The 12597-nt window shown below is 40.2% G+C and overlaps 1 protein-coding gene across 1 annotated transcript; it reads right to left on the minus strand.

Moving 5' to 3' along the window:
* Nucleotides 1-6730: 6730 nt before the first annotated feature.
* LOC109168024 (amino-acid permease BAT1 homolog) lies at nucleotides 6731-10088 on the minus strand. Its single transcript, XM_019317073.1, has 8 exons — nucleotides 9731-10088; nucleotides 9376-9636; nucleotides 8725-8743; nucleotides 8403-8622; nucleotides 8125-8306; nucleotides 7566-7855; nucleotides 7346-7475; nucleotides 6731-7231 (listed from the first exon to the last, which is right to left on the minus strand). The coding sequence occupies exons 1-8, from the start codon at nucleotides 9817-9819 to the stop codon at nucleotides 6866-6868; spliced, it is 1557 nt and encodes a 518-aa protein (XP_019172618.1). The 5' UTR covers nucleotides 9820-10088; the 3' UTR covers nucleotides 6731-6865.
* Between the last annotated feature and the right edge of the window lie 2509 nt (nucleotides 10089-12597).

Here is a 12597-nt window from a genome sequence, read left to right on the forward strand (position 1 = left end):
CAGACTGGAATACCGGCTTTGTCTTCTTCTAGGATTATCTTGAGATCATCTGGGGCCTCATCATAGATCTTTAGGCCGGCATGTGGACTGGATAAGTTGGCTAGATAGTCTGCTGCTCGATTTTGTTCTCTGGGAACGTACATTATGGTCCAGTTAGCTATGTTGTTAAGTTCTCGCCTGCATGCATGAATAATGTTTCTTGCAACATTGTCCACAACCCCTTTTTGGTTCACAGCTCTGACTATCTTCATGGAGTCACTTTCGAAACAAACCATATTCAGTCTCAGAGTGATGGCTAATTGAATACCTCTCAGGAGTGCCCACGCTTCTGCGGCGTCGATCGAGCAAGCCCCGATGGCATATGTGAAGCCTTTGGACCATCTTCCTTGATCATCCCTGATTAATCCTCCACATCTAGCTTGGTTTGTGGTGGTGTTGAGGCATGCGTCAATATTAATTTTTGACTAGCCGTCTGGTGGTCTGGTCCACCTGATGAGTCTCCACTTACGTGTTGCTGCTTTTGTCCTCATAATGCTTGATTTGTTAAAGGCCTCATTGATGTCTCTGCATTGTGAGTGAATCCAGTAGACTTTCTGGTCTAGGCTTGAGTCCTTACCATTGAAGATCCTGTCATTTCTCCACCTCCATAGCCACCAGATTGCTAACGCGAAGGTGATGTTATTATTATGCTTTCGTCTATTACATCCCCAGCCTTTAACACCAGCATCGAACCACTCAAGGAACGTCGAAGTGTTGGTATTTATATCTGTGTTAGGTGTGATTGCTTCCCATAATATCCTAGTCTTAGGACAGGCCCTGAAGATGTGCTCCATTGATTCTATTTGATCACCACAGAAATCACAATATGCATTATCCGTGAAGCCTCTCTTGAATCTATTTTCGTTTGACATGATCCTATCATGCCTGATAAGCCAAAGGAGGAATTGCATTTTGCTCGGAATTTTGAGCTTCCAGATATTGCTCCAAACGCGCGTCTCAGGTTGGGGGTGAGGATTGGATATAAATGAGTAGGCTGACGAGACAGTGAACTCACCGGTGGAGTTACAGCCCCAACTAGTAACATCCTCCACTTCATCGCTCTCTGTTAAGATGAAGGCTTCCAGCTTCTGTAGGACCTAAGTTGGCAAAAGGTCCATGAGTTCATCCCATTTTCATCCCCTGGTAGTTTCCCAGTAATCTGAGACTCTTGCATACAGGATTGGTAAGGGCAGGGTAACTGTAATGAAGTTGATCAAGGGTTGGTGGTCAATCCATGGTTCCAACCAAAACATTGTATTCTTTCCATTCACCACAGCTTTTCTAAGACCTTTTTTTTAGGTTAGGTGTTGTCTTTAGGATCCCTTTCCAAGCATTAGACATCCCTGACTTTGGCTGCCATGTGTTAGGATCTAGAGCCTGAACCCCATACTTGGCCTTCAAAATTTGTGCCCATAGTCCTTCTTCGCCCGAGTGCAGTCTACATCCCAATTTCATCATAAAAGCTAAATTCATGTTTGCCAGATTCCTAATCCCAATACCTCCATCCTTAGTTTCCTTCGTAACTGTATCCCATGCCACAAGGTTGCACTTCCTATTATTGACGGACCCTCCCCATAGGAAGGCTCGAATAAGTTTTTCGATTTCATCAAGGATTCCCAGAGAAATAAGCGTAGATTGCATTGCGTACATAGGTATAGCCGAGAGAATTGCTTGGGCAAGGACCTTCCTTCCTGCTAAGGTGAGTGTTTTCATTTTCTAGCCTGATAATCTATCTCGAATCTTATCAACAATCCCTTGAAAGGAGTTTTTTTTCAGTCTGCCGTGGTGAGAAGGTACCCCCAAGTATCTGCCCAAGTTGTCAGTAACTGTAATACCCAGAATCTCAGCTACTTCTTGTTGGATAGCAGAAGGAGTGTTCTTCGAAAAATGCAGTAGGGATTTGTCGAAGTTCACCTTCTGCCCTGAGCTATTGCAGAAAAGGTCCAAGCAATGTTTAATTACCCGTGCTTGTTGTGTTGATGCCTCTCCAAAAAGGACCATATCATCAGCAAAAAGAAGGTGAGAAATACACGGACCATTTCTGGCTACTTTAATCCCTTTCCAAAGACCTTCCTCCACCTTCTCATGGATAAGGTGGCTTAATCGTTCAATACACAGTACGAAGATAAGCGGGGATATAGGATCACCTTGTCGGATGCCCCTTGATGGCTTGAGCCATTGTGAATGCTTACCGTTAATGGAGACTTCCAATCTTGCTGTTGTAATGCAACCCATGATATGTCTAACCCAGAGATTACTGAAACCTGCCTCTTGGAGGGTGTCGTGGATAAAACTCCATGATAACCTATCATAAGCCTTCTCAAGATCAATCTTTAGGATCATTAGCCCTGTTTTCCCTTTTTTTGCGATTGGCTGTATTTAAGAGCTCTTGGTATGTGATTATATTGTCCACTATTTGACGCCCGGGGACGAAGCTTGACTGATTTTGTCCAATGAGTTTCTGGATGGCTAACTTCAGTTTAGTAGTGAGAGTCTTCGAAATAACCTTGTATGAAGTATTGCACAAGCTGATGGGTCTAAGCTGCTTAGCATTTTCTGGGTTCAGAACTTTTGGTATCAAAGTTATGATCGTATCATTACATCCTTCTGCAAGAACGCCAGTTTTGAAGTAGTCCATTACAAAGGACACTAAGCTTTCTCCCACCACCGACCAGTTTTGTTGGAGAAAACCAGCATGGTACCCATCGGGACCGGGGGCTTTGAAGGGGGCCATATCGAAACATGTCTGCTTGATTTTTGCGGGTGTGACAGGAGCGTTTACATAATCCCATATGGTTTTGTGCAAAGCTGGGAATGTCTTACTCCAGGTCGTGTGGACTCTATTGTTGTCCTCTTCCGTATATAGCTCTCTGCGAATTGAGTAATATGATCCGAAATGTCCTCATCTGAATCCAGCCAATCCCCTTGACAGTTCTTTAACCTGGTGATTTTCGAATATGCCTTTCTGACAGTTGTGGCAGCATGATAAAAACCCGCATTCCGGTCCCCGGTTGCTATCCAGTCTTCCCGTGACCTCTGAAACCAATAGAGTTTTTCTTGATTAAGGATTTCATCTAGCTCCTTATGTAGTTTGATATTCAGCTTGATCAAGTCAGTCCTTGGGTGACTATCAAGAGCTCTTTGTGTTTTTTGATTCTTGCTAGGACTCTTCTTTTCCTTTGGAATATATTCCCAAAAGAGCTGTGGTTCCAACTTTGAAGCTTTGCTGCTAGGGCCTTTTTGGCTTGTTCAAGTGATTGGTTCGAGTTCCAATTGTTCTTGATGAAGTTGGAGAACTCCGGGTGTGACGCCCAGGCTGCACTGTACTTAAACTCCTTCGGACCAGAGTGCTTATGGCTTAACATCGTGCTGATAAGGATGGGGGCATGGTCGGAGTTGACTATGGGCAAATGGTATACCCTTGCATCCGGGAAGCGTAATCTCCATTCAAGGTTGCTCAGAGCACGGTCCAGCCTGGCTGCCCTAAAAGAGGTTGCACTAAGACTTCTGCGCCATGTAAATTGAGGTCCCTCATAGCCTAGATCAATTAATCCCTCCTCGAAAATCCATCTCCTAAACCCTGCACATCGTGTAGAAGATAGATTAGTACTAGAAACCTCATTAATAGAAAGGACAGAATTATAGTCACCAACTGAGAGCCACGGTCCCTGCAAGTTAAGGCCTGCTTGAGATAATTCCTCAAATAGGTATTGTCTGAGGGCGTGATCCGGGTTGCCATATACAAAGGAGAGATTCCAAGGTTGTGAATTTTCCTCTTTAATACTCAGTAATATGAATTGAGGGTTGGTCTTATGGGTCGCTACTTGGAGCACATCTTTCCAAAGGACCCATATACCACCCGAGAAGCCAAGGGCTTCGACTCTAAGCCATTGATCGAAACCAAGATCAAAGCAAATATCATTAGCTTGGTCTCCCGAAACTTTTGGTTCCAGGAGGCACAAAATGCTGGGTTTGTAATCATGCAAGAAAAATTTGAGGGTACGGCGAAATGTTCTTGATGCCGCCCCTTGGTAATTCCAAACTAAAACATTCATTAAAAAACAAATGGGGGGAAGAGGAGCAAGCTCAATTGAGCGTAGGGGGACCCAAAGCCAGGCTATGCCGACTTTCTGACAGATTAGCAACATCCAAAGCCTCATTTGGCGTATCACAATCAAAGAAATCAGCTCCCTCATCAGGAGCCATTTCGACATCAGCGCTTGGTGTGTGGTGATCAGAGTCTATTCCGGTGTCAATCTGACGGTGGTTGACAGTAGTTCTTGATATTGGTTGTCCTCTCACCGACCCCCTCACAAGTGTGTGTTCATCAACCGCTGCTGCCCTTCGAGGGATAGACGGCCTTTCCCTTCTGTCCTGCTGGGAGGGTCCTGCCGTCCTAATTCCCGGTAGTCGGTTGGTAGGAGAGAGGATACTGTTGTGATCCTCACTTCTCTGCTCAACCGATCTTGAAGATCCATCTGTCGGAGGCCTGGTAGGATCTCTGTCAACTGGGGTAGTAGTGTTCATGGGGGGGCTTGGTGATTTCCTTCTTCCTTGATGAATGTGAGAGCTAGGCTGCTTAGTCCTCGTTCTTTGTTGGGAGGTGGAGGGATGGGTTGGATTCTGGGCAGCGGCCGGCGGATCATCAGTAGGTGCTTTACCCAAGTTCCTCTGAGTTATGATTTCTTCTCCCAACACTTCCTCTCCCAAGTTATCGTCTTCCATGTTTCTCAGTGGACCAAATCTGGTTGCGTAATTATGCTGGTTGGAATTATTCGGGTTAATAGGGGCTTGAGTTTTTTCCTTCATGTTCTGCCTCTGACCAGATCCTTGGTTGCCAAATTTTCTTGTTGCTCGCCGATCTTTCCTTGTTACTAGCATCCAAGGACCAAATCTCTCTTTGAGGTGGTTTTTGGTTGGTTGTTCCTGGTGTCTCTCGTCCGGTACCTGGGGTGGAACACTATCCTTCCCATTACATGCTTCCTCGCTCGTAGAATCTGGAATGGGGTCAGGTCGTGTAGGCATATTCAGGCCACAGACTTTCGATTTATCTCCATACTTGCCACATTTGAAACAGATGAGATGAATCCCTTCATACTCTATCGGATATTCCTCATCTTCGATTGTGAATTTCGCAAGAAGTTGCTTCGTGATATCGATTTCTACACAGATACGCGCGAACTTTCCTCAGGATGCTAGGCAAGTAGTGTGGTCGATCTTGACCGTCTTCCCAATCTTATCTCCTAGTTTAATCAGTGTGTCTTCATCAAAATACTCAATTGGGATGTCAGGAAGTCGCACCACACGCAGATTTTCTGGGTCTTGTTTGTATGTGGTCTAAAATTAGGCTTCCATTGCTAGACAACCAAGTAGTGATCCTGGATTACCCACGGGCCCTCGCATCTTGCGATGTCATAGTCTCTCTGGAGCTCAAATCTGGCCAGGAAATAGTCGTGTTCAAGATCTATCAGTTCCATCTGACCTTCAGGTTTCCATAGCGAGCGAAGCCGGCGGATTAAGAAGTTGTAGCCAATCGGTTTACCCATGAGCTGGATGATAAGGGTTCTCCTCCAAGGTTTCCTAATTCTGAGTTTCTCCTCCTTTGATAGTCTGATTCTTGGGCATTCTGGGTCATCTTGTTCATCTGAACCTTCATCATCCGAAGTGTCGTCCTCGCAGCCCTCAAGGTCATCCTTCTTGTAAGTTATGAACTTCCGTAGGCTCAACTTGTAGCTAGCTGGTAAGGGTGGGGGTATGGGGGTCGATCGATTGCCTTCGGTCTCCGTATCCATAGATTCCGAGAATGCCTCTGCTGTTGAATTCACGTTCGTCGAGAAGGGGTCCTCTGTTGCACTGTCCATCTGTGGTGAGGTCATCGGCGATTCCACCTGATCTCGGGTTCTCTTGGACTTCTTAGATGATCTCTCGCGTAGTAGTGGTTCCTCCGGCGACCGATTGGTCGCCGCCGGTTCCGTCTCTTCAAAAGGTGTGTCCGTATTCATATCGCATTTCTTGGAGCTTTCTTTGCCATATGTATTTTTGTATTTGGAAAACAAGAAAAAAAAAAAAAAAAGAATAGCCTTGAGTTGACATTGAAAAACCTCACCCTGCCACAGTGTCATGAGAACAAGGCTCTTAGCAAGCAACCCACACTGTGAACAAGATTCTTAGCACGCAACCCTTAACCATTGAGCTAAGTCTCGCGAGGAGGGAGAATTTTTTTTTTTTTTTTTTTTTTTTTTTTTTTGTCAATTCACCACAAAAATGTCACATCTAGAAATAAATGTATGTGAAGGACAAATGTGCGCGAGTATAACAAAGTCCAAATTTCAATTAATTGGTTAATATTGAGTTTATTATTTGTAGGACAAATGTACGTGAGTATAACAAAGTCCAAATTTCAATTAATTGGTTAATATTGAGTTTATTATTTGTATTCTCAATTTTCAATTTTGTCAAAGTCCAAATTTCAATTAATTGGTTAATATTGAGTTTATTATTTGTATTCTCAATTTTCAATTTTGTCTAATAATATCATTGACTATTAAATTTATACATATTTAAATCTTTTGAAAGTAATATTTAATTCAAATTTGCACCTATTTTAATCCTTTTAAAGACAAAGATGAACAAATTTGATAGCCAAAATTAGAAGTTAAAATTTAAAATAGTAAAATCACTATAGTCGATGAATAATTTCAATAAGGGATATGATATGTAGCCTTTGCAATTGCCTTGAATTCTCCTATATTGAATCTTAGGCCTGTGCAACAGAACACTTATAATTGCTACACTTTCTAACTATAGATCAGAGAATGCCATAATGCTATGCATCTTCACCAGAAGAGCTATCTATGTTTGTGATAGGGCCTTTAAACCAATGCCTAGCACTAAATATCCATGAAGAAACAACAAGAATAAGAAGGCCACCAACTGCTACAGGAGTGTAATTCAGAGTTTGATCTGTAATAGGATAAGCTACAGGCAAAGAGAAGAGCACAGAAATTGTTGCCACCCATAGTACAGAGATCCAACCTACGATAACCCCATAACGCCCCAAGTTAAAAGGTCCCGGGATGAATGATTTTCTTGCCAAAGTCACCCGAAAAAAGGATGGCAGGGCATATGCAACGTACAACCCGATTGTTGCTATTGACGTCATGGCTTGAAATGCCACCAAGCTTCCAAGAGACTGCAAGTATTCTCAAAAGAACGAGTGGATGAAAAGTATGAACAAGATTAGTATTAGTACTATGTTTCTTACTTTCTTGTAGAACACCCAAAATTTCGAGAAAAAGGTACGTACCGTAAGTGCCATGCAAAACGCTATGAGACTTGAAGCCCAAACTGCATTAATTGGAACCTCATGCCTGTTTACTTTATGCCAGAATTGAGAAAATGGCATGGCTCCATCTCTTGAGAATGCATATGCCATCCTAAAATGAATTTTCCCGAAGAGATTTCATATTTTGAGTAATTTTTTTATATATTAACATAACATAGAATTTGACTACTAACAAGTTTACCTTGAGTTGCTAGTCAGTGAGCTCATGCCACAGAAGTATATGGCCACCGCAATAATGCCTAAGCACACAATTGCACCAGTGCCACTGCCATATCTACTCTTAAATGCGTCATAAAATATTTGAGCAATAGCATAACCACCCGCATCATTATCTGAATCCACAAGATGTGGGATGTCGGTGATTGCAAAGGATATACCGAGTAGATAGCACCATCCAGCTAGAAGGGATATGCCGATGGCACTTATGATTCCCTTTGGCCCATTCACATCTGCATTTTTTGTTTCCTCCGTCTGCACAAAAAGTTTTTGGAAAGGAATCAATTTCACATACGCAATTAATTCTCTCGTTTGCACATATCTAAGGCAAAAACTATCTACTCTCAATACACTGATAAATGCCTGTTTTCATTATATTAGTAATTTTTTCAATGCAGTATTTTCATCTTCATATATTTTGGAGCTCATGTATTGGGATTTACGGGGATTAGGCAGACCACTAATTGTTTGCTCTGTGGTTACCAATGACAAGTTACCAATATACACAAAAAATAGAGACTCACCATATGAGCAGATGCATCATACCCTGTTAATGTATACTGGCTCATAAGGAGCCCGAGGACAAATATGTAAACTTTGCTTTGAATCCCATCACCATTATCTGTGTTGAAGTTCGTAAAAACAAACTTGGCACTGGCTCTTTCAGTTGCAACGGTTGGGATCAAAATCATGAGAAGAAAGACGCCTGAAATCATAGGAGTCCTATCAGAGCTTCATGCAAATATTTATCTTAATTATTTAAAAAAATTGTCGAAGAATCGGAGGTTGTATTTCTAAGTACCTAATATATTCCATACAGCAGCTAGCTGCCCAAGGAAGGACAATAACGAGATAGGGAGACTGTTTAAGATAGCGTGTGAGAGAAGAATTCCCCCATGTATAGCCATAACAACATATTTAGAGGCTTCATAACCACCACCATTTTTCCCACCTGTGCCAAGGAGAATCATCACTTGAATCAACTGTGCAAGTGAAAAATCTACACTTGTTGTTACTGCCCACTGCAAATAATTCCAGTGATTAGAGTATGATAACAGTTGCTTCCCAGAATGAAAACTCATACACCCCAATCACATACTGGTTTATTTAGAAATGTAAAATACCTGACCAATAACGTTAAACCTGCAGGGAGGAAAAAAAAAAAAAAAGACAAAACTTACTTAGTAAGAAGAACATATACACGGGGCACAACATCATCTACCAAAGACCGATTATGAATTGACCAAAGAGGATAGACCGTATGGTCTGTATGAAGACTCATTGAACTACTAATACCCGTTGCTTAGAGCTTGGAGCAACTATTATCATCCCAAAATGCAGAAAATAGAGGACAAGCACAAGACTAATGTTATGGAGTACCGTATAAGTTAAAATGAAGGTAATGTCGAATTAAACAGAAACTAGCATGAAAAGCTATGTTTTGACATTGGTTTGCTCATCGATGCAGTAGCCACTAGCCAGCATCACTATAAAGTATAAACCACATTACAATAACAATCAACTTTGAACTCTCACATTGGCAAGTACTTTATGATTCTCACTAAAATAGCGTATATTAATGCTCCTATGCAAGCAACCATAGCAATAAGAATCTGAACAATAGCCAAGCTTGATTAACACCAAACCTAACCATAAACCATATAATAGTCCTAAAATCACAAGAATCTGAACCAAGAAAGGCTAAATTACAACTCGATCCGTAATTGCAGAGGAAAATTGAGCAGTCAGATAACTGAAAAGGAACAGAAAATTACCAGCCGGTGATCCACGAAGCAAAAGGTGCCCAGCTTGGGCCAGCAAGTTTGGCACTCCAGTAATAGAGACCCCCAGAAGTGGGATAAGAAGAGCATATTTCCGCCATAGACAGCCCAACAAACATGGTGAAAGTCCCCGCAATTAGCCATCCATAGATATACGAAATCGGACCTCCAAAATTCAACCCAGTGCCGTAAAGGCTGTTCAGACCCGTGAGCACAGACACAACGCTGAACGAAAACGCAAAATTCGACAAAACCCTGGAAATCGGAATCCGGCCATCAGAGGAAGTAAAACAGAACAAAAATCGGAAATGCGAAATTCGAGAAAAAAAAAAAAAATCTGTGAGTTTACGAGAGGTCGCGCTTGAGTTCTTGTTTGTATCCTAGCTCATGTAAACGTGCATGGCCTGAATCAATCGAGTCTCCGACTTCGATGGCCATGCTTTTTGTCAGAGCGACAACTCAAACACTCTCAGCGCCTGCAACAAAAGGAATCTTCAATCTTCAATCTTCAAATCAAACAATCCACACAGCCAGCGCTTCTCCCTCTGATCTTCTCACTTAGCTAGCTTTCCAAGAAATCAATGTTTATATATATATTTATGAATGAGAATCTTTTACATGTGAATAAGAATCTTTGCGCAGAAGAATCTTGAGCGTTTGAAATATTGATGTTTTTGAAGTAATGGTAGGAAAGGAAATGGAGGCCAGAGAGAAAGAGATATATAGAGAATGGTCAAAGTAAACCGCTTGTGTGAAGCGGGCGCCAAATAAGAAGAGAATAATTTCCTTTTTCTTTTTCTTTATTTTGGGTGTAGAGCAATAAATAGCATTTATGTAGATATCAAAATCTTCCATTTACTTGATTATCCGATAAAATATTTTACTTTTGATTTACGGTCCACGCAGCTGTGTGAACCATAATATCAAATAATGTACATTCAGTACACAAATAATGTATTTTTAATATATTAAAAATGTACATTACATTTAGGAAAAGTATATTATTTGAGTACGAAAAGTATATAATGTACATTCAATACACGAATAATGTACTTTTAATATATTAAAAATATATTTTTTGTTATGGTCCACACAGCACTATGTGGACCCTAGTCCACACAATAATTTGTCTGATTCACCATAATAATATATTTATTTTCTATACTAGTATTTGCACGCGTGCGATGCACGGAATGTATTCGTTATAATATATGAATTATAACTTGCTTCATATTCGATAGTGTAAATTTTAACGTTGAATTAAAGTTTGTATGAATGTTTCGGAATTGAATTAATTGGTCTCATTATCTTTATGTGTAGTAATTTAGCTATAGAATTTTTTTTACGGAATATATACGTAATATGTGGATATGTAACAATTTTGTTATATTGGTGCAAGAAGAATACATGATATAACTGTTTTGAATTACACATTGTTGAAAACCTCTATGTAGACGACATTAGTAGTAGTAACAGAAGTTTGTCCATCATCGTCTAGAGCTAAAACCTTAAGGCAATCAGGATGATCGAGTGACTCGGGAAAAAACCACGTACAATTGATCGTGATTAAAGACTGATTTTTCCAACAATAAGCGAACGTGAGTTAGTGTTTAACCCTGACTTTTGTTTATAGTCATTGCATATGCTAGCATCAACGGGAATTGTTTACGCTATAACTTGAACGGCAATCTCATATCAGAAGGGGTGAGAGACATTCGTGGTATAAGAACTTTGTTTCCTTGTTGCGTTCCATTAACTATTCTTGCTTCGACAATATGATCCGCCAATCTTATAACGATGAGGCGCGTATCGTTGCAAAGACCAAGAGAGTGGTCTATGTTCCGCAATAACATAACATGTGCACCAACCTTTATTGTCAATGAATGATTAGGAAGTCCAGACAATCAACCTTTATTGTGAGAGATTATCACCATCTGATTTTGCCTTACACAAAGAGTCACAGCTTAAATACGTCCGACCTTCTGCAGTGTTCATGTCACACATATACTGATTAATTTGATCAACGTCTAAAGTCGATGAGAGGACCGCTCGTCCTTCTAGGTGTGACTCTTCAGCATTCTATACTTCGCGGTTGGGAATATGCTTTCAACTATAGTTGCAATTGGATCAGGTCCACACTTTAACATAAACATTGGTGGAATATCGATCTCAAACAAACCATTGTTTACAAACCCTGTAATCCAATCTCCGATGTCTGCAATCCATCTTGAGAACCAATCAACCGTCTGTCTATCTTCGTTTGAAGCTAAGCTCTGTAGTCTCAGGTTCTTCGTAAGCCTCAATACCTTGCAATTTCTCCAGTGGTATGAAGAATTAATAGTGGCTCCCACAACCATTGGTATCGTTGCTTTTGGAATAACTGGAATAATCTGTCTAAAATCACTGCCCAAACTACTGTCTTTCCACCAAATATTTTTTGATCACTACCAAGTATGGCGAATCTCAATATATCCCTCGTGGTTTTGTCTAAAACCTCAAAACAGTATTTGTGTGTCATTCGTGCTTCATCCCATATTGTCAATTTGCTCTTGATTATAATTAAGTTCGCAAAGGTCACTGCCTTTCGTGATATTGCAGGTGGAATCTTCATTCACTGAAAGTGGTATAGCAAATTGAGAATGTGTCGTCCTGCCACACGACAATAGCAAAGATGTTATTCCACTTGAAGCAACGTTTAGAACAATAAGGGTCTTTTTTTTTTTTTTTTCCATTTCCATTTTTCGTGAATTAAGGATTTTTTTTCCTTATTTACTGCTAACTTTTTTAGTGATCATTATTAGTATTATTAATTAGAACGGAGTAACTTTTTTCCTTTTCTATTCTTTGAACGGGAATGCAAGGAAGGATCATTTTGTTTTTAATAAGTGTATATATAGACTATAGAAATTTTATAAATATATATATCTTAATATGAAAACACCAATTACATTATATGGTTTTTACATAAAATATAAAAACATGTTACAGTATATAGACTTTATAGTAAATAGTAAGATATGCTAAAATAAAAATTACCTAATTAAAAAATAATAATTTTCATTCATGCCTCACCACAATCACATATTACTTCCATCTATAATCAAAATCATATTCACCTCTTTTTTTTTTTTTTTTTTGAATACTATAACCTTCATTTAGCTAATCATCCATTTTATACTACTTTTCAAACTGGAAACTACATAGGAGGATTTTATT

The sequence above is a fragment of the Ipomoea nil genome, unplaced genomic scaffold, assembly GCF_001879475.1.
Source record: "Ipomoea nil cultivar Tokyo-kokei standard unplaced genomic scaffold, Asagao_1.1 scaffold3171, whole genome shotgun sequence".
NCBI classification, from domain to species: Eukaryota; Viridiplantae; Streptophyta; class Magnoliopsida; order Solanales; family Convolvulaceae; genus Ipomoea; species Ipomoea nil.